At 37.8% G+C, this 27651-nt stretch overlaps 1 protein-coding gene across 1 annotated transcript in view; it reads left to right on the top strand.

Moving 5' to 3' along the window:
* ATF7IP2 (activating transcription factor 7 interacting protein 2) overlaps positions 1 to 27651 on the top strand; it is a 63402-nt gene continuing 35751 nt past the window's right edge. The window contains exons 1-5 of the mRNA XM_081089921.1: positions 1 to 49; positions 15806 to 16650; positions 18126 to 18250; positions 22304 to 22438; positions 23554 to 23652. Of these exons, the coding sequence (XP_080946047.1) occupies positions 15816 to 16650; positions 18126 to 18250; positions 22304 to 22438; positions 23554 to 23652 (1194 nt within the window). The 5' untranslated portion in view covers positions 1 to 49; positions 15806 to 15815. The remainder of the gene's footprint in view (positions 50 to 15805; positions 16651 to 18125; positions 18251 to 22303; positions 22439 to 23553; positions 23653 to 27651) is intronic.

Genomic DNA, 27651 nt, shown 5'->3' with positions numbered 1-27651 from the left:
TTTATAGGGCACAAAGTTGTAGCAGTACCAACAAGAAGTATGTCTTGAGGTAAATCAAATGTTTTCTACATCCAAATTACCAATTTAAAAAATCATCCATGCCAGAGGGAAGACTTGGTTTATTCATTGTCTATTTCACAGATATTTCAAAAATTGTATTCATAAGCCATCTAATATGCAGTGATATAGGAAAAATAGAATTATAAATTGTATCAGGCCCTTAACTAACATGTTCTTTATTTTGTTAGGTAACTTGTCTTTCATGTGTCATAATTACTTTTGTTTTGTTATTTCTTTGAATGCCTTCTAACCTGGCAGTATTTGTTTTCTTAACATTTTTCTTTCAATTACAGTTGACATACAATATTATACTTGTTTTAGGTGTACAATATAGTTATTAGACAGTTATATAACTTACAAAGTGATCACCCTGATAGGTCTAGTACCCGTGTGACAGCACAATGGCTTTTACAGTATTAGTGACTAGATCTCCTATCCTCATGACCAGGGGTCCTCAAACTACGGCCCATGGGCCACATGCAAATACAAATATTGTATTTGTTCCCGTTTTGTTTTTTTACTTCAAAATAAGATATGTGCAGTGTGCATAGGAATTTGTTCATAGTTTTTTTTTAAACTATAGTCCGGCCCTCCAACGGCCTGAGGGACAGTGAACTGGCCCCTGTTTAAAAAGTTTGAGGACCCCTGCTGATGACTGTTTTTTATAACAGCCAATTTGTACTTTTTAATACCTTTTTTCACCTATCTTCGCAACCCTCCTTCTCTCTGGCAACCATCAATTTGTTCTTTATATCAATGAGTTAATTTCTGTTTTGTTTGTTCGTATATTTTGTTTTGTAGGTTCCACATGTAAGTCAAATTGTACAGTATTTGTCTTTGCTTGTCTGACTTATTTCACTTAGCATAACATCTTCTAGGTCTGCGGTTCTCAACCTGTGGGTCGCGACCCTTTTGGGGGTCAAATGACCCTTTCACAGGGGTTGCCTAAGACTATCGGAAAACACATATATAATTACATATTGTTTTTGTGATTAATCACTCTGCTTTAATTATGTTCAATTTGTAACAATGAAATTGCGGGTCACCACTACATGAGGAACTGTATTAAAGGGTCGCGGCATTAGGAAGGTTGAGAACCACTGCTCTAGGTACATCCACGTTGTAAAAAATGATAAGACTTCCTTCTTTTTTATGTTTTAGTAATATTCCATTGTATATATGTACCACATCTTTTAATCCGTTTGTCTGTTTTTTTAAAATATATTTTTATTGATTTCAGAGAGGGAGAGATAGATAGATAGATAGATAAATGATTAGAGAGAATCATTGATCACCAGCCTCCTGCACCACCACCCCACCCCACTGTGGTTTGAGCCTGCAACCCTGGCATGTGCCCTGATCAGGGATCAAACCATGACCTCCTGATTCGTGGGTTGACACTACACCACTGAGTCAACCCGGCTGGGCTATCCTTTTGTCTATTGATGTAAACTTAAATTGCTTTCATATTTTTGCTATTGTAAACAATGCTTCAGTGCATATATTTTTTAGAATTATTGTTCACATATTAAGGAAGTTGCGCATTTTTCATACGTAGATTAACAATCTATATGTTCTCTTTGAAAAAATCTCTTTGGGTGCTCTGCATATTTTTAATTGTAGTGTTTGGTTCTTTTCAGTGTTAAAATTTTATGACTTCCTTATATATTTTGGATATTAGCTTCTTATTGAGTATATCATGGGCAAATACCTTCTCCTATTTAGTAGGTTGCCTTTTAGTTTTGTTCATAGTTTCATTCATTGTGCAAAACTTTAGTTTGATGTAGTCAAATTGGTTTATTTTTCTTTAGTTTCCCTTGCCTGAGGAGATGTTTCCAAAAAAATATTATTAAGAGCAGTGTCAAAGAATTTACTGCCTGTGTTTCCTTTCCAAGAGTTTTATGGTTTCAGGTCTTACACTAAGTAGTTTATCCATTTTTAGTTTATCTTTTTACATGGTGTAAAAAAGTGATCCAGTTTCATTATTTTGCATATATCTGTCCAGGTTTCCCAATACTATTTATTGAAGAGACTGTTTTTGCCCTTTGTATATTCTTGCCTCCTTTGTAATAGAATAATTGGCCATATTGGTTTGTTATTCGCCTTTCAGGTTTTTGATTCTTCCTGATTTAATTTTGGGAGACTGTATTTTTCTAGGAATTTGTCTATTTCATCTACATTGTCCAGCTTGTTGGCATATAGTAGTTCATAGTATTTTCTTACAATCCTTTGTATTTCTGTGATGTCAGTGGTTACTTCTCCACTTTTGTTTCCAATTTTATTTATTTGGGTCCTCTCTCTTTGTTTCTTGATGAGTCTAGCTAATGGTTTATCAATTTTGTTTATCCTTTCAAAGAACCACCTCTTAGTTTCATTGATTTTTTTTTTGTATTATTATTTTCTTAGTCTCTATGTTATTTATTTCTGCTCTAACCTTTATTATTTCCTTCCTTCTGCTTTGTGCTTTTCTTACAGTTCTCTTTCTAGTTCTTTAAGTTGTAGTGTTAGATAGTATCTTATTAACTTTTCTTGTTTTTTGAGGTATGCCTGTAGTGTTACAGAAAAACCAGAGAAAAACCAAGCAATGCTCTGAGAGTTTGGAGTTACACTTTATTCACTGTGGTGGGCTTAGAGAAAATGAATTCAAATTCTAAGCAGAGCTACAAGCAGAACTTCCCTTTTTATGAAAGAGCCAGCCCTTTGTGCACTTAGTGGTTATCTTGCTGGTGGCCTTGAAAACTACACAGTTCTATCCAATTAAAAAATGCACCTGGCATGGCATTGGGCGTATCTGATCTCTGGCCTACAAGGTCAGACAGCTAAGTTTATCTTCCTCATTATTCAAGCAGGCTAAAGCAGGCTAGAAAGCAAACTTATTTTTTCAGAATAAGAGGCCATCTAAAGAATAGCAGAGAATTCCAAACAGTAGTTTTACAGAATAGGGGTTTGCCTTCTCAGTAGTGCTATGAACTTCCCACTCAGGACTGCTTTGCTGCATCCCTGAGATTTTAGGTTGTTGTGTATTCATTTTCACTTGTTTCCAGGAAGGTTTTTATTTCTTTCTTGATCTCGTTGGTAAACCATTTATTGTTTAATAAGATGCTATTTTGCCTCCATGTGTTTGAATGTTTTGGGGTGTTTTTACTGTAATTGATTTCTAATTTGGTTGCACTGTGATCTGAGAAGATGTTTGATTTGATTTCAATCTTCTTGAACTTGTGTAACCTTGGTTTGTGTCCTAACATGTGTTCTATCTTTGTGAATGATCCATGTGCACTTGAGAAAAATGCATATTCTGCTGCATTGGGGTGAAATGTCCAATAAATGTCAATTAAATCCATCTGATCCACTGTGAACTTTAGAGTCTCTGTTTCCTTGTTAAAGTTTCTATCGAAGATCTATCCAGTGAAGTGAGAGGGGTGGAGGGGTGTTGAAGTCCCCTACTATGACTGTATTGTTGTCAATCTCTCCGTTAAAGTCCTCTAGAACAGTGGTCATCAACCGGTATTCCACGGACCACTGGTGGTCCATGAGGTCCGAAAGGTTGGTGACTGCTGGTTTAAGGAAACCTTTGGAGCCACGGTCGCCAACCGGTGGTCCATGGACCACTGGTGGTCCGTCAGGTCTGAAAGGTTGGCGACCACTGCTATAGAAGTTTGTTTATATATTTAGGTTCTCCTTTATTGGGTGCATATATGTTTACCGGGATTATATCCTCTTGTTCTATCGATCTCTTTAGTATTATGTAGTGACTTTTGTTGTTTCTTGTGATGGCCTTCATTTTGAAGTGTATTTTATCAGATATGAGTATTGCTACTCCAGGTTTTTTTTCTTTTCCATTTGCATGGAAAATTTTTTTCCATCCCTTCACTCCCATCCTGTTTGTGTCTTTTGTTTTGAGGTGGGTCTCTTTTAGACAGGATATAGTTGGGTCATGTTTTTGTATCCATATAGCTACTCTACACCTTTTGATTGGAGCATTTAATCCATTTACATTTAGGGTTATTGATAGGAACTTATTTATTGCCATTTTAATTTTGTATGGCTAGATTTCTCTCTGTTTCTTCTTCTCATTACAGCAATCCCTTTAGCATTTCTTGTAATGCTGGGTTGGTGGTGATGTACTCCTTTACCTTTTTTTGTCTGGAAAGCCCTTTATTTGATTGTTTATTTTGAATGATAGCCTACCTGGACATAGTAATCTTGGTCTCAGATCCTTGCTTTCCATTGCCTTGAGTACTTCATGCCATTCTGAAGCAGGGCGTCCTGTGGGGGTGAGGACGACGGAGCCCCAACGCGCTAGGGCGTCTGCATGCACGACTCCCTTGACCAGGTTCATTGACACAGATCCGTTTCATTGAGGAACTACAGGGGTATATATAGCATGAGGGGATCAATCAGAGGGAGACACGTTGCTATAGGCGACCAATGGCTGAAATGCTGGGGTACTGTGCACGTGGCTCTAGGAGTTCATTCAGGCGGGCGTTGCTACTTCCTGGTGTGCCGAGGAAGCATGTCATGGTGGAGTGTGCTCACACCATTGCATCAGACTTAGCTCTGAGACATACTTCCCGAGCTCTACGTACACCATTCCCTTCTGGCCTGTAGAGATTCTGATGAGAAATCAGGTGTCAGCCTTATGGGAACTCCTTTGTAGATAACAGTTCGTTTTTGTCTAACTGCCTTGAAGATTCTTCCTTTGTCTTTTTTTGGTATTTCAATTATGATGTGTCTGGCCATGGGCCTGTTTGGGTTCTTCTTGTTTGGGGTTCTCTGTACCTCCTGAACTTGTGTGACTTTTTCCTTCTCTATGCCTTTCTTCCTTCCTGCCTCTTCTGGCACACTTGGCTATTCTAATGTTGTTATGTTTCACATTGTTCCACAGCTCCCTTAAGCTGTTCTCCTGTCTTTTAATTGTTTTTTCTTTTTGGTTCTCTGATTGAGTGATATTTTCAATGCTGTCTTCTGATTCACTGATTCAATCCTCAGCTTCTTGTAATCGGCTCTGTATTCCTTCTTACGTTCTGTATTTGTGTTATGTCATTTTTTATCTCAGACTGTTCTTTTTTCATAGTTACTATATCTCTTTTCATGCTCTTGAGCATTTTTTCCATCATTACTCTGACTTCTGATTCAGATTTTCTTATCTCTGCTTCATTTATCTCTTCTTCTTGAGAATTCTCTATTTCCTTCATTTAGGAGTTGTTTCTTTGTCTCATTTTGGCTTTCTGTTTGGGTTTGACTCAGGGATCCTCAAACTTTTTAAACAGGGGGCCAGTTCACTGTCCCTCAGACTATTGGAGGGCCAGACTATAGTTTAAAAAAAAACCTGAACAAATTCCTATGCATACTGCACATATCTTATTTTGAAGTAAAAAAAACAAAAAAAGGGAACTGAAAGGCAAGGGCTACGCCCTCCATCTTATCCCGGATCCTCCATTTTTGGGGCAGCAGCCATTAGCCATGTGCTCAGCAATGAGCTTCTTCCCAGAAGCCCAAGCCTCTGCTAGCCACACCTAGGATTTCTATAAACTAACCAATGACAATCAAGGGAAGTGTGCGCCATAGATACGACCACATCCTGTGTAACAAGACACCTACTTGCGCCCGGCCAGTCGTCAGGGCCCACAGTCCTCTCTCCTCCCCTTACTCCAACCCCCCTATAAAGCCCCTCTCCACACAGAGCTAGCTCTCTCTGCTGCTTGCCGCTGGGTCGGTGAGTGTGGTCGGGGAGCCGAGCTAGCTCGAATAAAGACTCTTTGCTTTTGCATCGGACTCGGCTGGCTCCCTGGTGGGCTTTTGGGGATCCTGAAATCTGGGCATAACAGAACAAATACAATATTTGTATTTGCATGTGGCCCATGGGCCATAGTTTGAGGACCTCTGGACTATGTATTAGGTCAGTGATGGCGAACCTATTACACGTGTGTCAGAGGTGACACGCGAACTCATTTTTTTGGTTGATTTTTCTTTGTTAAATGGCATTTAAATATATAAAATAAATATCAGAAATATAAGTCTTTGTTTTACTATGGTTGGAAATATCAAAAAATTTCTATATGTGACATGGCACCAGAGTTAAGTTAGGGTTTTTCAAAATGCTGACATGCCGAGCTCAAAAGGTCCGCCATAGATCCTCTACACCTCTCAATCTCTAGTGCATGACAGTGTTAAAAGCTCTTTCTGACTAATTAGATCAGCCATAGACTCAAAGCCACCAGAGACCACCTCTATCTACAGACTGATAGGATTCCAACTTGAATTGCCCACCAGGCAATCGTCCTCTGGTGTAGGGAGAGGTTTTTTCAATAGGGTAGGGCAGTTGCTTCTGCCTGGAGGCTAATTGTTATTTTTTAATCTCAAGTGGCATCAGGCAAGGTATTTTCCAATAGGGTGTGTCAACTGTCTTACCTCCAGGCAAGACAAATGTCTATGTGGGAAAGATGTCCTCTGCTGCGTGAGGAAGTATTTGGCCTAGGAAGCTGGCGTTTCTGCTTTCTGAGCTCTATCCCTTGGATCCCCAGTCCTGGCTTCTGCTCTTACAGCTCCAGTCTGCTTCACCCTCCCTCTATCCGAGCACAAGGTGGGTGGATCCACAGGGAGTTTAGTGCATTGGCCCTTTAAGAGGGTGCCTGAATTTTCAGTTGTTACTCCCTGGCAGACAGCACCCCACTGCTTTTCACAGCCAGATGTTATGTGGGTATCCTTCTCAGTTTTGGTGCTCTGTGCTGGGGGGCCCAGCTTGGGGATTAAATCCCAGAGTTCTCAGTGGCAACCTCCTACAGCTGAGATATCTCACTGGGTGCCTGACCAACCCTTTCGTGCCTCTGCCGCTCCTGCCAGTCTCTATGTGGTCTCCACTTTCAGTCCTTGGGTATCAGGGTTCTCTCCTGTGAGTTTTCTGTTGATTATTCAGGAAGTTTTTCTATATTTTAGTTGTAATACCAATTTGTTTTTGGGAGCAGGTTTGTGCAGGATCCACTTACTCTGCCGCCATTTTTAATCTTCCTGGCCATATAGGTTTGGATTTACTTCTGTATTCTGTATTCTGTTGCAATGATCTCTGTGTCTTTTTTATGCCAGCACCATGCTGTTTTGATTACTATAGTCTTGTGGTATAGTTTGATATCAGGTAGTGTGATACCTCCAACTTTGTTCTCCTTTCTCAAGATTGCTTTGGCTATTCAAGATCTTTTGTGATTGCTTACAGATGTTAGGATTATTCTAATTCTGTGAAAAAGCCATTTGAATTTTGATAGGAATTGCTTTGGGTAGTATGGACATCTTAATCTTACTAATTCTTTCTACCCATGAACGTGGCATACCATTCCATTTATTGTTGTCTTCAGTTGTTTTCTTCAATGTCTTAAAGGTTTTTTGAAGTACAGGTCTTCACCACTTTGGTTATATTTGGTTATATTTATTCTTACTGATGCAGTTATAAGTGGAGTTGTTTTCTTAATTTTTCTTTCTGATGGTTCCTTAACTGCTATACAAAAATGCAACTATTGATGTGTGTTCACTCTTTGCTGAGAGGTTTTATCTTAAATGAATGCTGGATTTTGAAATGCGTTTCCACATCTATTAATAGGATCATATGATTTTTATTCTTGATTTTGTTTGTGTGGTGTATTACATTATTCGACTTGCAGACATTGGACCAGCCTTAAATACTGGGAATGAATTCCACCTGATCATGATATGTTCCTTTTAATATACATATTGCTAAATTTGGTTTGCTCGTATTCTTTATAGAATTTTTCCATCTATCCTCATCAGGGATAGTAGCATATATATTTTAGAATGTCTTTGGTTTTGGAATAAAATGAGCTAGGCAGCCTTCCCTCCTTTTCCGTTATTTTGAAATAGTTTGAGAAAGGTAAGTGTTAATTTTTCTTTGAATGTTTGGTAAAAGTCACCTGTGAAGCCATCAGGTTCAGGACTTTTGTTTGTTGTGAACTTTTTTATTATTAATTCAATTTCTTTAGTATTTTGATCTGCTCAGATTTTCTGTTTCTTCTTTATACAGTCTAAGAAGATTATATTTTTCTAGGAATCTATCCATTTCTTCCACGTTGTCCAGTTTGTTGGCATATACTTGTTCAGAGTACTTTCTTATAATCCTTTGTATTTCTATAGTGACAGTTACCACCTCTCCTTTTCTTAATTTTTTTTTAAAATATATTTTATTGATTTTTTACAGAGAGGAAGGGAGAGAGAAAGTTAGTAACATCCATGAGAGAGAAACATTGATCAGCTGCCTCCTGCACATCTCCTACTGGGGATGTGCCCGCAACCCCCGAATCGAACCTGGGACCCTTGAGTCTGCAGGCCAACGCTCTATCCACTGAGCCAGACTGGTTTCGGCTCTCCTTTTCTGATTTTACTTGGTTCCTCTCTTTTTCTTGATGAGTCTGGTTAAAGGCTTATCAATTTGGGTTCTTTTCAGAGAACCAGCTTTTTATTAATTTAATCTTTTGTAATCATTTTAGACTCTATTTTATTTGTTTTCACTCTGATATTTGTTATTTCCTTCTTTTTACACTCTTTTGGGCTTTGTTTTTCTAATTCCTTTAGGTGTAAGGTTAGATGGTTTATTCTTTATTTTTCTTGTTTCTTTTCTTTAAGTATATTTTATTGATTTTTTACAGAGAGGAAGGGAAAGGGATAGAGAGTTAGAAACATCCATGAGAAAGAAACATGGATCAGCTGGCTCCTGCACACCCCCTACTGGGGATGTGCCCGCAACCAAGGTACATGCCCTTGACCGGAATCGAACCTGGGACTCTTCAGTCCACAGGCCGATGCTCTAGCCACTGAGCCAAACTGGTCAGGACATATTTTTCTTGAGGTAAGATTGTATTGCTGTGAATTGCCCTTTTGGAACCACTTTGGCTATTTCTGATAGATTTGGGGTCATTGTGTTTTCATTATTGTTTGTCTCAAGATATCTTCTGATTTCTTTCTTGATCTTGTTATTAACCCATTTATTACTTAGTGTCATGTTATTTAGCCTCCATGTGTCTGTGTGTTTTTCAGTTTTCTTAATGTAATTGATTTCTAGTTTCATACCCTTGTGGTCAGAGAAGATGCTTGATAAGATTTTAACCTTCTTAAATGTATTGACTTGTTTTGTGGCCTCACATATGGTGTATCCTAGAAAATGTTTTGTGTACACTTGAAAAGAATGTATATTTGCCCTGACCTAGTAGCTCAGTTAGTTAGAGCATGGTCCTGATATGCCTAGGTTTTGGTGTGATCCCCAGTCAGGGCACATACAAGAATCAACCAAAGAATACATAAATAAGTGGAACAATAAATCTATGTTTCTCTGTCTCCCTCTTTCTCTCCCCCCACCCCGCCTTTGTCTCTCAACCTTTCTCTCTCACTCAAATAAACAAATAAAAATTTTTTAAATATATTTTTATTGATTTCAGAGAGGAAGGAAGAGGGAGAGATAGAAACATCAATGATGAGAGAGAATCATTGATTGGCTTCCTTCTGCACAGCCCCCACTGGGAATCAAGTCCGCAACCCGGACATGTACCCTTGACTGGAATCGAACCCTGGACCCTTCAGCCCGCGACGCTCTATCCACCGAGCCAAATGGGCTAGTGCACAAATAAAATTTTTCAGAAAAAGAAAAGAACATATATTCTGCTGTTTGGGCAAGTCCTAAAAATATCAATTGAGTCTGTCTGGTTTAATGTATCATTTAAGGCCTCTGTTCATCAGTCTATCCCTTTATATCCACTAATATTTGCCTTATATATTTAGGTGCTCCATTGGATTTATAGATGTTTACAAGAGTTATGTTCTTTTGTTGGATTGACCCCTTTCTCATTATGAAATGTCCTTTGTCTCTTATTACAGCCCTTATTTTAAAATCTAGCTTATCTAAGTATTCTTCTATATCAGCTATTTTTGTTATTCCATTTGCATGAAATAACTTTTTTCATCCCTTTACCTTCAGTCTGTGTGTCTTTTGATATGAAGTGCATCTCTTGTAGGTAGCTTATGTACAGGATTTGTTTTTTTATCCATTCAGCCACACTATGGTTTTTTTAAAGGAGCATTTAATTCATTTACACTTAAAAAAGGAATTATTTATTGGTCTGTAGTTATTGCAGTTTTATTCATTGCTTTCGGATTGTTTTTTTAGTTTTCATTTCTTACTCTCTTTCTCACTTCCCTTGCCTGTGATGATTAACAGTGTTGCATTTGGATTCCTCTCCATTTTTTGTTTATCTTGTGTTTTGGTTTGTGGTACCATGTAGCTCACATATACTAAGTTGTTGACAGCAGTCTATTTTAAGCTGCTTGTCACTTAAGTTTTAACATTCTAAAGTTACCCCTTCGTTTGTATTTTTTTCTCATTTTTTCTTTTGTGCATGTGTTTGTGGGTGTCCCTTACTTTATTGTAATTATACATGATCTTTCTACTTTTTTGCCTTGTAAGCTTTGTGTTAGCTTTATATTTGATCCATTGTGTTTACAAAATGTTTTCCTATGTCAGTGAGAACTTTTGTATTTGCTATATTTTCTTATTCATACTTTTGATCTTTTGTTGTTTACTTAATGAAATCCCTATAACGTTGTAGGGAGCTGATATAGGGGTTAAGCCTCGAACTGACCTGTGGGCAAAGTCACAAACAATTCCCATCTTAGAGGGCACTCTTAGCATAATTAGGCTTGACCTTGTAACACTCCCTAGATCTTATCTGGGAAGCTAATGGGCTGAGGAAGTGCAGGAAGTATAACCATGGTCAAAACAAGTGAAACTCACAAGAACTGTGTAACTAATGGAAACCACTACCTTGTTTACCTCTCACTATAAAATAAAGGCTCAGCTTGCCTTGGGATCTCTCTCTCTCTCTGTGGCCTCAGCCAGGCACAGGGAAGATCCACGGAGACTAAGGAAAGCTAGAGAGTTTTGAACGCTGTCTCCGTGTAAAACATTCTTCGCCGACTCCGTCCACACCTTTGGGAACCCCTGGACCCGCTCTGGCTGGCCCCCAGCATAACGTTTCTTGTAATTCTGGTGATGAATTCCTTTAGCGTTTTCTTATAGTAACTAGCTCTTCTTCGATTCTAAATGATAGCTTTGCTGGGTAGAGTTATATTGATTGTAGAACCTTGGTTTTCATCACTTAATATTTTGTGCCATTCCTTCGTGGCTTCCATAGTTTCTTTTGAAAATAGCTGATTATCTTATGGAAGCTCTTTTGTTCATAACTGACTTCTTTTCTCTTTTATGATTATCTCTTTGCCTTTAACCTGTGACATTTTTAAAAAAAATATGTTTTATTGATTTTTTACAGAGAGGAAGGGAGAGAGATAGTTAGAAACATCGATGAGAGAGAAACATCAATCAGCTGCCTACTGTACATCTCCTACTGGGGATGTGCCCACAATCCAGGTACATGCCCTTGACCGGAATCAAACCTGGGACCTTTCAGTCCACAGGCTGACGTTCTATCCACTGATCCAAGCCGGTTTTGGCTAACCTGTGACATTTTAATTATGATGTGTGCTGGGACTCTTTGGGTTCATCTTATTTGGGACTCTGCACTTCCTGAACTTGTATGTCTATTTCCTTCTGCATGTTAGAGAAGTTTTCAGTCTTTTTTTCTTTTTTTTCTTCAAATAGGTTTTCAAATCCCTTGCTCACTCTCTCTTCTCCTTCAGGTACCCTTATGATGTGAATGTGGGTATGCTTGATGTTGTCCCAGAATGCCCTTTAAACTATCTTCATTTTTTTTTTCTTTTAGCTATTCTGATTAGGTGTTTCCACTTCCGTGTCTTCTTGATCCTGTTTCATCTAATCTGCTGTTGATTCTCTCCAATATATTCATTTCATTTCATGTATTCATCACGGCCCCCCCTGGGGATCATTTTCTGACTGCCTCCCCTCCTCCCCTCCTATGGTTTCTAAGGTTTCGCTGAGTTTATCTGTTCTTCCCTTAAGTTCAGTGAGCGTTCTTATAGCCAGTGTTTTGAACTCTGTATCCAGCAGATTGCCTGTCTCCATTTCATTTAGTTCTTTTCCTGGAATTTTACCCTCTTCTTTCATTTAGGACATGTCTCCTCATTTTGGCTGACTCACTGTGATTTTTTTTCCCTTTTTATTAGGTCGATCTGCTAAATCTCCTAGTCTTGGCAGAATGGCCTTATGTAGTAGGTGACCTGTGAGGCCCATTGGCACAGTCTCCCTATTACCCTTAGCTGGATGCACAAGGGGCATGTATCCCTTGTGTGGGTTGTGTGTGCTTCTTGTTGTAGTTGAGTCATGATTGTTTTTGGTATGTCAGTGGGTTTGATTGACCATTGGGCTACCTGGCTTTGAGGGTTGTTTGTGACTACAGTGGGTAAGTAGTTGTGTGTGGGCTGACCCCTCCTCCCCCCAGAAGGAAAGTCACATTAACAGAGCCCTCGTGCCAGCCATTCTGCCCTTTGGATGTGTCATTTGTGGAGCTGGTTGAATGGTGCTCTTGTGTGTTATCAAGCTGGCAACCAGTTGTGTTGTTTCTGGAGCCTCTTGGGAGGGCACAGGTAGGGGCCACATGCTGGGAGTCATCTGCAGTTGGTGGCTGCTTGTGCTGGGCCTAGAGGCTCTTGAGAGAAGCTATGCTGTGAACTGAGGCTGGCTGCTACTAGTGCCAATCTTGGGATGCTTTGGTGTGGGCACCACAATGTGAGCTGAAGCCACCTGTCACTTGTGTTGGGTTTCTGGCTGATTAATTGAAGCTATATTACAAGTCAACACTGGTTGCAACTTTATAATAGGCTTGGAGCCACCTGGTGGTGGTGTAATGTACCCCATGAATCACACAAAGGACGACCCAAGAAGTCACATTAAGAAGTCTTTATTCAAAAGCCGGCGGCTGCGAGGGGGCATTAGCTCTCCAAATCTCGCAGCTCTGAGTGACTACAGTACTGAGCTTATAAAGACAAAAAAACCACATCCTGCTAGACGTTGGAATGTAGAGCTATCTTGTGAAAGCAGATTGTACAGAAGCAAACTGAGCAAAGTTAGTTATCTCTAAAAGTTAATTATAGTTTTAGTTTTTGGAGCCATTGAGTCAAGGGACAACATTCCCAGAGCCACTGAGTCAATGGAAAAGCAATTAAAGCAATTTTTGCAGTTCTGGTCCTCAGGCACAGGAAAATAACCCTTGTAAAGCCATAATGTGGGCTGGCAACATAATAGGGTAATTTATGTGAGTTTCCAGGTCTCATTCTGGAAATGGAAGTTTAACTACCCTATTGTTTAAGGAAGCAAATGTTTACAGTAGCCAGAATAGCAGGGTTAAAATTTATACAGCAGTTTTTACCTGAGATGAATGTTACTATGCTTCATTGCTTCAGTGGAAGTCACAATGCATGTTGAGAGCAGTCACCACTTGTGCCAGCCTTGGGGCTACTTAGCAAGAAATACAGGGCATGATTAGTCCAACTGCTTCTGTTTGAAGTTTGTGGGCTTTTCAGTAAAGTCCACAGCATAATGCTACTTGTGTGGAAGCCCCTGGAAACAGCTCGTTTTGGGTGGGTAAGGTGGGTGGGACTGCATCTCAAGAAATCACCAGAGCTGGACATTGTTAGCCAGGTTAATGGAGAGCTCAGCTTTGGTACCTGTGTGGGGCTGCCAGTTTTGTGAGATTAAGACTGAACAAAGAACAGTGGTGCCTGCCAGCACTTCCATCCCCAGAGAGAACTGCCCTGACCACTGACCTTCAAGCCCTTGCTCTGAAACCAGTCAGTTCAGCTCCTCTATGTATGTCCCTGGCGCTCTTTGAACTGCTGCCCCTTGGCTGGAGCACAGAGCGAGTGAGTTTGTGAGTGAGCAAGTGAGTTTGTGAGGGGGCGAATTCTTGCTGTGGGGAAAAGGGGGGTTTCACTCGAATTCCTGGGACTCATTATGGACACTCCTCTTCCCATCACTTTTGCCCTGGGCTGGTGAGCCAGGTGAGAGGCTGGCACCCCTCACTCTTCTGGGGGAACTTTAAAGCTGAGATAATCCTCTGATTTTTAATACTTACACCGTTAGTGTGGGACCTGCCCCGACCACATCCCTGTCCCTTCTACCAGTCTCATTGTGGCATCTTTATATTTTCTAGTTCTAGGACTTCCATTCAGCTAGTCTTCAGGTGGTTCTCAATAATGGTTGTTGAATAAGTTAGTTGTAATTTTGATGAGGTAATGGTAGGAGGCAAACACAGCATTTAGCTCCCACCATCTTAACTGGAAGTACTGCAGTATTCCTTCCCCCCCCCCCCCCTATTTAAACAATAATTTTATTGTTTGAGTACATAGATAAATTTATGCCACTTGGGCAGAGTCTGTGGATGTCTCCTATGTCTAGTTGCAGGGGAGGATTTGTTTGGTCTTATAATATTAAGCCAACCAGTGAATACGGCTATTGATCAAAATTGGACAGAATTTACAAAAAGGATCATAATCCTTTTTTAAAAAAAATTATGTTTTTTTATTAATTTTTTTATATGTTCCTCTCAAGATGCTTTTGAACAGCAATAGTTTTCTTAATAGTAGAGATGCTCAAGAACATCAGGAGCGAATCCTTTTGACTTAAGAATTCTCAAGATTGTATTGCCTGTCACTTATGTAACACTATTTTCTCAAGATCACACTGATTTCTGTTGAGTCAGCCCCTTCTTAGCCAGTTTGTAGATCTGCTGTTTCACATTGTCACAGGTCAACTTCAGCCAGGTGGGGATGATGCAGTGGCAGGGAAAAGCTGACTAGGACAAGCCTTTACTTGGGAGCATGCATGCAACCCATTATGGCCACAGACAAGCAGCAAAAAAAGAGCAATATTCCTTTCTTTTAGACCAGTTACTTACCCACCGTTCAGATAGAAGTTGATGTGGACACTGAGATAAATACTAAAATATTTCTCTGCTATGTGGTAGATTTTCCTTAAATTATGAGAAACAATCAATAATTAAGTATTATAGCCGTAGCCGGCTTGGATCAGTGGATAGAGTGTCAGCCTGCAGACTGAGGAGTCCCAGGTTCGATTCCGGCCAAGGGCACATGCCTGGGTTGCGGGCTTGGTCCCCAGTAGGGGGTGTGCAGGAGGCAGCCGATCAATGATTCTCTCTCATCATTGATGTTTCTGTCTCTCTCTCTCCTTCTCCCTTCCTCTCTGAATCAATAAAGAAATATATTTTTAAAAATATTTAAGTATTATAAAACCTAAATTGGCTTTCTTATTATAACTGGCATCATGCTGTGTATCTTAGCTCATTTCATATTCATGCCTATTGGGAATTACTCCTGTAGTACCATTTATTTTGAAAATTTGAATGTTAGGAAAGCTTTTAAAAAGTGCCACTGTGTGTAGAAAATGGAATGTTCTATGTAAAACATTGTTTTCTGTGTTTATGAACAATTGCAACTTAATCTTAGATTATCTAACGTATGGCCTGCTTAGATTATTTAAACCAGAAGTTAATGGTTATAGCAGTAAAGTGATATAAAAAGTGGCCAGGTAAATGATCAGGTTTAGTAATAAGTAGAGGCTTACTAGCACTATAAATTTTGAATTTATACAGTTTAAATTTATAGAAAGGAATTGAAATTATTTGTACATCTTAGTAAATGTGGATTTTCAATAAAAATAACTAAATGAAGAGATAGTCTCAACATTGTTTTAATATTGTAAATAGATGTTAGCTTTTGTCTGCTGGAGAAATGCTTTTAAATATGGTATCTTAAATTCTAGGCTATGAAAGATGGCAAGTCCAGATAGAAGTAAACGGAAGATATTAAAAGCCAAAAAAACAATGCCTGCCAGTTGCCGGAAACAAATAGAGATCCTCCATAAGTCAAAGAATGTTGAAGCACTGAAAACAGCAGCAATTGGGAATAATGTGTCAAGTGATAATCAGAATTCAAGTGTTGTCATAAATAACAAATGTAGAGATTCTGAAAATGATGTTTCCTCATTGGACTCTAATAAAAATTCAGCGTGCTCACAAAAAAGTAAAGTATCTTCTCAGAATTCAATAAAACCACTAGAAATTGATTTGGAAACAAGATCGCAGTCCACTGAAGAACAAGTTGTATGCCCTTACCAAAAGCCAAGTGAACCAATAGCATCTCCCAGGAATCTGTCTACACAAGAGGCAAAAGATTCACAAAACACTTCTGAAAACTGTAACAAGGCAAATGTAATAAGATCCTGTTTTGAACAACAGGAAGAGGATTGTAATCTGAAATCCATTAGTAACGAACACAGTGCATTGAGTAGTATAGATCAAATGTCAAATTCTGCAGTAATCAATACCTTGGATAAAAGAATTGACAAGATAGTTTCCCACTTAGAAACAAACTCCAATTCTGCATCGCATGATAAAAGGCAAAATGACATTTTGATTTCAAGTTCAGACAACCATTTTGTGCCTGTTGCTAAAATACCTACGGCAGTAAATTCAGTCATTTATAGTAACTGTACTGCTGACAGTTTGAAAAGTGAAGACTCCTATAGAACCTATCATTCTATCATTTCAAATGGTGAAAATACAGAGTCAACATGGCTGTCATCACTTGACACAGATAGTAATAACAGTAAGTGTATACTTGTATGTCTTCTGGGGAAATCAAAATAATCACTGTCTTTTAGTGGGTTTTATAGTCTCAGATATAGAAACAGTAGAGTGCATACCCCATGGGGCAAAAGTATAGTTGTTTGGAAAATAATACCATAATTAATAAGTAATTATACAGGAATAAGCTATTTTGTGTACTTGGAACTATAAACCTATTTTAGTCACACCCTGTATAGACAGGGAAAAGGTAAACAATGACAAATATTTCAGAGGATCTTGTTTCTGAACCATTCTTGGTGGGGAGGGGAAATAGTACCCTCTATATCCAAAGGCAGTAACTTCTGTCAAGAAATCAGTCACTTTTTCTTGAGAGCACAAAAAAACAAAAGGTGGTTTATAGCATTTGCTTGGTTTATTTCATCTACATATTTTCTTATTTTGAAGTATTATTTATTAGATTAGGAGACTAGTTGAAAGAGAGAGTGGATTTTTAAATTGTTGGTGAACTCATTTTTTTTTTTCATAGAATTGACCTGTAAATCATGTGCCAAGTATATGCGCATATACATACATACGTGTGTGTGTGTGTGTGTGTGTGTGTGTGTGTGTGTGTGTGTGTGTAGAGCAGTGATAGCGAACCTTTTGAGCTCGGTGTGGCAGCATTTTGAAAAACCCTAACTTAACTCTGGTGCCGTGTCACACAGAAATTTTTTGATATTTGCAACCATAGTAAAACAAAGATTTATATTTTTGATATTTATTTTATATATTTAAATGCCATTTAATAAAGAAAAATCAACCAAAAAAATGAGTTTGCGTGTCACAGGTTCGCTATCACTGGTGTAGAGTGAGAGAGAAATGTGCCAAGTATATGCACGTATACATACATACTTTGTGTGTGTGTGTGTGTGTGTAGAGAGAGAGAGAGAAATGCATTAAATAATTAACCAATGAAGTTCTAGGGTTAGGAAATCATTAAAATAGCTAAAGTATATTTCACTCAAAGTAGGATGTTTGTGTAGCTTAAGGAAATATTAGGAAAAGCTGAGTTTATAGGATAAATTTTGTCTAGGCTTCAGAGTGATCATTTAACAAGATGAATTTAAAATTGCTTAAAAATAGGATCACCTATTAAAAATATGTAGGACTACCTAAGTAACTATTTATAGAAATATAGTAACTACTTAAGTAACTAAGTAGAAAATTAAATGCTATAATTTATTCCATTTTTTTAGTATTAGCTAGATATTAAATGTATATTAAGTAGGATTGAAGGGGAAATGCATCTCAGGCCACAACCATACCTACGATATTCATTTTTAAAAATAAATTAGATTGTTGCAGTTTTTTATACAATTGCATTTTCTAAAAAAATGCTGTCAATTGCCACATTTTAGTTTTTCCATTTGCTGAGAAGGTCTAGAAATTAGAGAATTGCCCTGTTTCCTTCATTAGAAGGAGTATTTTTATCTCTGATCTTTCCATTTCCTCAAGGCCATAATCATAAGAAGAGGATGTTTTCAGAAAACAAAGAAAATGTTAAGCGCCTGAAAACTTCAGAGCAAATTAATGAAAATTTTTGTGTAGCTCTGGAAAAGCAAACAGCATTTCTGGAACAGGTAAAATATTGGGGCTTAAATATTTGCTTCAGAAACTTCTACTTTTGATTAGTAAAATATGGTAAAAGTTGTCCTGGCTAGTTGGATGAGTGTCATCCTGTACACCAAAAGGTCACTGGTTAGATTCCCGTTCTAGGCTCATGCCCAGATTTCAGGTTTGATCCTCGCTAAGGATGCTTAAGGGAGGCAGCCAGTCAATGTTTCTCTCTTACATTGATGTTTCTCTCCCTTTCTCCTTCCCTCCCTTTCTCTCTCCCATTCTCTCTAAAATCAATAAAAATATATTTTTTAAAAAAAGGAATCGTTGCCCTGGCAGGTTTTGCTCAGTGGTAAAGAGAATTAGCCCAAGGGTCACAGATTTGATTCCCAACCCAGTTGAGCGGGAGATGTCTATCTGTCTCCCTCCCTCCCTCCCTTCCACTCTCTAAAAAATCTATGGGAAAAGTATCCTCGGGTGAGGATTTTAAAAAATGGTAAAAGTTACTTGATCTCCACAATGACTTAGTACAGATGACTTTCACTTGATGCAAAGCTGGTATATGAAAAATGAATTAGCAGATGGAGGTATTAGGGGAAGATAATTATTTACATTACCAAGATATCTCTAGTTACTTGAGAATGATCCTATGCAGAGTCACCCTAGATAGAGTGCTCTGGTAGAAAGAGTATGGGATTTTCAGTAATTAGTGCATTCAAATCTCTTTGTGAGTCATATACCCCAGGGACTTGAGCTTTGCTGAAAAATCTATTTTGTACTGGTAATGAGGTTCTTTGGTCTGTATTTGTAGCTATTTGTAGAAATTATCACAATTGCTCACTATTTCAGACAACCTAAAGTTCATTGCATAGTCCTGTTACATTTAGGTTTACTTGCCCTAATTTCCAAGTTTTCGTAGGTATGCTGTATTATCTGACATTTTGCTTTATAGTATCATTAAACACATGTTTTGCTTTCATTTTTGCCCAATTTCATCTCATTGTATTACAGTTTCCATACATGTCTGATCAACTGAGTTTAAGGAGCTTCAGTTTTAGTAGGTCCTGTTTTGATTACCATATTTTGTAATTTTACTGTATTTACCATTAGAATGCCACAACTAAAAGACATTAAGTAGTAAATGGATGCCTGTCAGCTGTAATGGAACAAAAATGTCCTAATTCAAACTATTCTGCTTACTGTATCCAAAACAAAAACACTACTGGTTTTTAAAAACAGGCCATTACAATTATGTAGTTTCATATTATATGAATGTATATTCATATAATACCTGGAAGCCATTTTGAAAGATGAATGCTGAACCAGCTTAATAGATGAGTCAACAGTTTTTCCCTTTCTATCTCTTGTTTTCTTCCAGGAAGACCAAAAGAGACACTAATAAAAAATATGTAAATGTTCTATTGTTTGCAGGAAAAGGGTACCAGAATTATGGTAACCATGGATGCAATTTAAGAAAATGTTGAAAAATATTATAGCTGGGTCTTTTTTTTTTTCTGTATCCTGCCCTCCAACCCCCCCCCCCCCCCATAGCTGTGTCTTATTCCCAGTGATTAGTAACTGAATTCAGAAATAAGGTCTGATATGGATATATAAAGACAAAATTTAATGTTTGAACGTTTTAATTTCACTGGCATGGAAAAATCAGGGTTTTCCTTCACTCTTATCTGCTTCACAAAATAGTTGATCCAAGCTGACACAGAAAATAGTCCTTCCCAATGACATTTAGGGAATGCAGTCTATTTTATCTTCTCACCTACCCCCCCACCCGGAAGTTTATTGCACATTCCCTAAAGACAACTTGGGTTTTAGCTAATTCCTATCTTTTTACCTACCTCTAAATAGCTGAGCTAGCTTACTCTCACTTGATGTTTTGATTCCTGTTCAAACAGTAAACTTTTAAACCACATCTGTTTTTCTTCTTTGAATCCCAGTGGACTAGGGTCTCCCGTTCGTATGTTGTTCTTTCCTATGAGAGAATTCTGGGGCTGCTGACTCTTCTTTTGAGGTTTCATAAGGATCTTGGCTTAATTGGTTCCAATTAAATTATTGAAGTAGAGGAGTTTTTCTTCTAAAATCCAAGTTAGTCACTCCATCCACCATCTTAGATAGTTGAGGCACATTGGAGATACAATTGCCAGTCTTTGTCCAATCTTTAGGCTACTTTGTCTGCAATCTGAAAATTGTATCTAGGACTTCCATCTGATTTTATAATTTTAACACAGTACCATTGGCAGAAGACATTCATAAGGTATTTGTTAGAGGTTATTGTGTCTGTCCTCTATATGAGGAACAACACCACTAAATGAGAACAAATGTCCAATCTAAGAGGAATCTACCAGTTGGTGGATATTTAGTCCAAAATAATCAAGTTATCAGAGTCTGCTTCCATCTGAATCACCAGGAATACTTGTTTAGATTGTGGTTTCTTTCTTTTTTTTTTTTTTTAATTTTTTTATTGTTGTTGTTAATCCTCATCCAAGGATATTTTTCCATTGATTTTTAGGGAGTGGAAGAGAGAGGGAAAGACAGAGACATCAATGTGTGAGAAACACATCAATTGGTTGCCTCCTGCTCGAGCCCTGACCAGGGCCCGGGCTAGAGAGGAGCCTACAACCAAGGTACGTGCCCTTGACAGAGTCGAACCCAGGACCCTTTGGTCCATAGGCCAATGCTCCATCCACTGAGCCAAACCAACTAGGGCTAAATTATGGTTTTTTAAGCTCACTAATAGTTGAAGACTGTTCTTTTAGGCTACTCTTTTCTTAAACTAACAGTCCCCTTTCCAAGAAATTCTATTTGGTGAATCCAGGGGAGAGCCTGGGAATTTGTGACTTTTTAATCCTGAGGATATGTTTCTCATTGATTTTTGAGAGAGAGTAACATCGAAGTGAGAGAGAAACATTGATCACTTGCCTCCTATAAGTGCCCCAACTGGGAATCAAATCATAGATCAACCAATGTAGATATGTGCTTTGACTAGGAATCAAACCCACAACCCTTTTTTAGTGTATGGGAGAGCGCTCTAACCAATTGAGCCAGCCATCCAGCCAGGGCAAGAATTTGTGACTTTTAATCAGTATCCCATGTAATTCTTCCTCACCAGGAAGTTTGACAAACACTGTGGCATTTGCTTGTTAGCAAAATGTTATTCCCATATTCAGAACACTGAGATATTTCTCCAAGGTTATGAACTTCACTTATTGACCCCAGCCAGTGAATTTGCAAGCGTGCAGTAATCCATAATAACCACATGAGTGACAGGTATTGGCTGTCAGTAAAAATAGTATTGGTATGTGTTTCCAAGCATTTTACATAACACCTATTTTAAGCACTTATTTATTTAATCAAATATTTAAAAGTTGTGAAAATATTAATGACAATCATATCTAATGTTGAAAAACTTTTGAAGAAATATTAATGAAGCATTACAGAAGAAATCAAGTAGAAAATAGTGTTGAAGAGTAAGAACAATTGAAAATGAGAAGGAAAAACCTTAGAAATAATAAAAAAAAATACTGAATTACATCCAGGTGATATCAGTATAAAAGAGTTTAGCATACAAACTTTTAAGTTCCAATTTTGAGCACCAAGAACAAGATATTAGGGTAAAGTTGTAAATATTACTATTAAATACGTTAAATATATTAATGCAGGTTTTGTTATTAAGAGAGACTACCTAACTCTGTTATAAAAGTTGCGTATATGACCATACACATTGAGCAAATAACTACATATGACTGTTCATGGCAGGGTCAAGGATCAGACTTTCATAACCTGCTCCATCTCTACTACAGACCAACCAGCCATTTTCATGGGGCTCTGATTTTCAGATAAGTGGAGTTCCTTTTTATGGAATAGTAGGTTTAAGTTGTATGTTCTATTGAATTTGATGCTCAACCTTTAAAAAACTTACTGGTCTATAAATATAAATGTAAACATAATAATAGAAAGTATACTTTATTGGTTACAGAGAAGAGCAAAGCTTTTTAAGAAGTAAAAAAAAATTGCTTTTAAATTTGAAACGGGGTATTTTGGTTTTTATTTTAAAATTCTAGGTCAAACATTTGATTCAACAGGAGATCTATAGTATACATTACAAACTATTTGATAACAAACTGAGAGAATTGACTGAACGCATTGGGAAGACACAGTGCAGGAATAAACATGAAGCAATAGCTGATGAACTCTTCGTAAGTTTCTAATTTCACTTGAGTCCTTTTAAAAAGTAGAATTTGGTGATGTTTTATATGTTAGGGAAGGAAAACAATATAGGCAGACCCAAATATGATCTCTGGCCACAAACCTGATGTACAAGATTTCCATAGGTTAAGAATTCATTATATCTTAGCAGTATTGGCCCTTGTCATGCATGTACTTTTAGAAATAGAAGCTATTCTGATATTGACACACTTAAGTACATAGGCAATTTCTTTTAATTCAAAATACAGGGTGTCCCCCAAAAATGTATACACACTATAACGGCAGTGTTTATTAAAAATACATTTCATTTTCAAAATGTAATAGAATCTAGAGCAGCTGATAAAGTGTGTATACGTTTTTGGGGGTACCCTAGATAGTCTGTATTAGAGCTTGTGGAACCAGTTTCAGGATTTTTTTTTCTTTCAATCTTCAGTATACACTCACTTGCTGATTGGTGTTTCTACCAACATTAATTTTATTATGGATTAATTTGAAGTTTGGTATTTTTATTTTCCATTCTAGAATATTATACCAGCATCAAATATGATGTTTTTAATTGAGTTCACATTGGCTTATAACATTATATAAGTTTCAGGTGTACAATAGTATGTAATCCAGTATCTATACATTGTAGCATCCTTACCACCAAAAATCTAGTTCCCATCCATCATTATACCTTTGACCCCTTTTACTCATTTCACCCTCTCCAACCCCACTTCCCTTCTCATAACCACCAATCTGTTGCTAAGAGTTTGTTTTTGTTTTATATTTTTGAGTAAAATACCATTTTGCCCTTTTCTGTCGGCTCACTTCACTAAGTTCATCCATGTCACAAGTAGCAATTATTTCCTTTTTTTAATTTCCTTTTTTTATAAACTGAGTAGTATTCCATTGTATATGTACCACATCTTTTATCCATTCATCAGTCAGAGGACGCATCAGATGTGATTTAAATATTTGGCTTGTCTAAGAATTTCTCACTTATTTGGGTGGATAAATAAGTCTAAGAAAAGTACTTTGGCAAATAGTTTTCACTCCATCTCTATATGATATGCTTTTTAGTACTCTGGTTTTGTATTTATTTGTTTTTCTCTTTTTCTTCTAGGCAAAAATAGCACAACTTCATAGACGTATTAAAAAAGTATTGTTATCTGAAAGGAATTGTTTGGAACCAAACATGACATCCAGTAATACATCCTTTAAGGTTGGTATAAACAAATAGGAGTTTTTTGTTTGTTTGTTTTTTTAAATATATTTTTATTGATTCAGAGAGGAAGAGAGAGATAGAAACATCAATGATGAGAGGGAATCATTGATTGGCTGCCTCCTGCACACCCCTTACTGGGGATCGAGCCCGCAACCCGGGCATATTCCCCTGACTGGAATCGAACCCTGAACCCCTTAGTCCGCAGGCCAGCTCTCTATACACTGAACCAAACTGGCCAGGGCCATATAGGAATTTTAATAACTATTTTGGCCCACATTATAGTAGTTGTATTATAAGAAATGAAGATGTTTCCAAACTAAGACAAAAAGATTAAAAAAACAATATATTGATACTTAGAGTGTTTCTGTGACTTTATCTCTGGGGAAGCCAAAAGTAAATGCCACTTGTATTACTTTCATAAAATGAGTAGAGAGTTGATTTGTGATTGCCTAGACCAGTGGTCGGCAAACCGCGGCTTGCGAGCCACATGCGGCTCTTCGACCCCTAGAGTGTGGCTCTAACACAGTGATGGCGAACCTTGACACGTGTGTCAGAGGTGACACGCGAACTCATTTTTTTGGTTGATTTTTCTTTGTTAAATGGCATTTAAATATATAAAATAAGTATCAGAAATATAAGTCTTTGTTTTACTCTGGTTGCAAATATCAAAAAGTTTCTATATGTGACACGGCACCAGAGTTAGGGTTTTTCAAAATGCTGACATGCCAAGCTCAAAAGGTTCCCCATCACTGCTCTAACACAAAATACCACGTGTGGGCATGCACGTACAGTGTGATTGAAACTTTAGAGAATTTGTATTTGAAGTGGAGAATGAGTACACAGATCTTCTGCTGCATAACAAGGTACGTTGGTTATCAAGAGGAAATGTTTTCAAATATTTCGCTTCCTTATTAACAAAAATTAAAGCATTTCTCCTTGAAAAGGGTGTTCACTATCCAGAACTAATGAACGATCAGTGGATCCAAAAATTTTATTTCATGGTAGACGTTACTTTTCATCTAAATCAGCTTAATTGTAAAGTACAGGGAAAAGGAAACAATTTTTTCGATGTTAGAAGAAGTTACTTCATTCGAAAACAAATTATCTCTTTTTGCTCAAGATTTTGAAAGAGAAACTTTGATTCACTTTCCAAGCCTGTTGAAACATCGCCGAGAAAATAATTCTGATACTGACATTTGCTATTTCAAAACAACACTTTTAAATATGAGGGAAGCTTTTCTCAACAGGTTTCAGGAACTCAGAAACAGCAAAGTGACGTTAGCCTTTGTTAAAAAAACTCTCAATGATACTGTAACAGAATTAAATTTTTCTCCCTTTAATATTGACATTGGCAACTTTGAAATGCAATTGCTGGATTTAAAAAACAAAGAACTGTGGAGCTCGAAATTTGAACATCTTTATGCTGATACAGAAATATTGGAGAAAAACAAATGTGAACTTAGTTCACAGCACAAGTGGTCTGCTTTGAAAGACCTGGAGAAGGAAGATATGTTGATTTTTAGCACCTGGAATAGTGTTCCTGACTCATATAATCAACTGAAAAAACTAGCATTTGCTGTTCTTTCCTTATTTGGGTCTACATATTTATGTGAACAATCATTTTCAAACATGAACCTCATCAAGAGTAAATTGAGAAGTCGTCTTATTGATGAGAACCTGGAATCGTGCCTAAAATTAAAAACAACAACATACAAACCTGACTTAACCCAGACTTTCCAAGGAAATGCAAGGCCATTGTTCACATTAGTGTTTGTCAGTCATTGTCATGATTTAATTTTATGGATATTGTAAGGTAAATTTTAAGGAATTTAATTTTATCAATAAATAATATCATTAAGTATGATATCAAGTTTTATTCAACGTACCTATAGTTTAACTAAGACTTAAAACTTATTGAATTTGTTAACATAAAATTATTGATAAAATTAAATTCACTTATCCTTAATATTTGTAGAGCTGTAATGTACTCTTTTTAAAAAAATATATTTTATTGATTTTTTACAGAGAGGAAGGGAGAGGGATAGAGAGTTAGAAATGTCAATGAGAGAAACATGGATCAGCTGCCTCTTGCATACCCCCTACTGGGGATGTGCCCACAAACAAGGTACATGCCCTTGACTGGAATGGAACCTGGGATCTTTCAGTCCGCAGGCTGACACTCTATCCACTGAGCCAAACCCGTTAGGGCTGTAATGATATACACTTACTTCATTTCTGATACTGGTAAACTATGTTTTTACCTTAATCAGTCTTGCTAGAATTAAAAACTTATCAATTCTCTATCACTTGTATCTTTTCTGTTTTTTATTATTTTTTTCCTCTTACTTTGTGATATAATTTGCTCTTCTTTGTCCAACTTCTTAAGAGAAAACAACATTAATGTTTAACCTTCTTTTATACTGGAAAATATTTAAAGCTATATATTTCCTTCTAAGCACTGCTTTTTCTTAACACCTTTTAAGCATCTTCTCAGTGCAGAGATTATAATATCATATTTGGTATATTGTATTTTTGTTTTCTATCAGTTCAGAATAATTTCTAATTTTCCTTATGGTATTGTTCTTTGACTCATGGCTTATTTAGAAGTGTGAGTGTTTAATTTCCATATATTTGATACTTTTCTAGGTCTATTATTTTTACTGATACCTAATTTCATTTATATTAGAGAACATACTTTGTAAAATTTTAATCTCGGCAGTTAATTGACACTTATTTTTTAGGCCAAGATATACCTTCCCTTGGTGAATATTCCATGTATATTTGAAAATAATGTTGGGTGTAATCTATATATATAAAGAAGTAATATGCTAATTGGTCCTAAGGGTATCCCAGTCATGACTGTTAAACAAGATGCGTGTGCACAGGTGCTGGTGGGCGGGGATGGGGGCGGGGACTTGTGCCAGCAGGACATGAGGCTGCCGCCAGGGGCAGCCCCCCCTTGAAGGCACGCCTAGACCCACAGTCCGCCCCACAGTCCGCCCGGCCTAGCGAGGGGGCGTCAGGACGGGGGTGGGGCCGCAGTGGAGAGCTCTCAGCATTCCTACGCTGGGGTCTGAAGGCACGGATAGGAAGGGAGAGCACATGGGCAGTGAGGGGGTTTATGGCAGGAGGGGAGAGCAGATAGGCAGTTAGGGGGATCAGGCAAGGCAGGGAGAGCAGATAGGAGGATCAGGCCAGCAGGGGACAGCAGTTAGGCAGTTAAGGGGATTAGGCCAGGAGGGGAGAGCAGTTAGGGGCATCGATTAGGCAGGCATGTGAGCGCTTAGGGCCTAGTGGTTCTGGATTACGAGAGGGATCCCAAATTGGAGAGAGTGCAGGCCAGGATGAGGGACCCCCTCCCCCGCATGCACAAATTTCGTGCACTGGGCCTCTAGTGTTCTATAAATGTCACTTCTGTGTTAATTGTGTCAAGGTGATCGATATTGGTGAATAATGGTTCTGAAAAGATGCCCTTGACTGATCCTCAGAATCTGTGAATATCTTATTTTATATGGTAGATGGATCTTACTTTATATGGTGAGATTATCTGGAGGTCTCAGTATTCATAGTGTCCTTATATAAAAGAGCCAAGAAGGTCACAGCAGAAAAGAGATGGGAAAGTGGAAGCAGAGGTTGGAATGATCGCACTGAAAATGGAGGAAGCGGGGGGTATGAGCCAAGGAATGCTGACAGTTTCTGCAATCTGGGAAAAAGGAAACAGATTGTCCCCTAAAGTTTCCAGAAGGGATGCAGCCCTACAAACAACTTGATCTTTCCTTAGTGAAACTGATTTCAAATTTCTGGCCTCCAGAACTGTGATGGAATAAGTTTTTGTTGTTTTAGACTACCCAGTGTGGTAATTTGTTATATAGTAGCCTCAGTAAACTAATACAGAATGAGCTACCAGAGCATGTGGGATGCTGCTCTAACAAATAGCTGAAAATGTGGAAGTTGATTTAGAATGCAATACTGGATAAAAAGCTTGAATTACATTGA

This window comes from Myotis nattereri, assembly GCF_964212035.1.
Source record: "Myotis nattereri genome assembly, chromosome: 4".
Lineage (NCBI taxonomy): Eukaryota > Metazoa > Chordata > Mammalia > Chiroptera > Vespertilionidae > Myotis > Myotis nattereri.
This window is presented reverse-complemented; position numbering and strand designations above follow the sequence as displayed.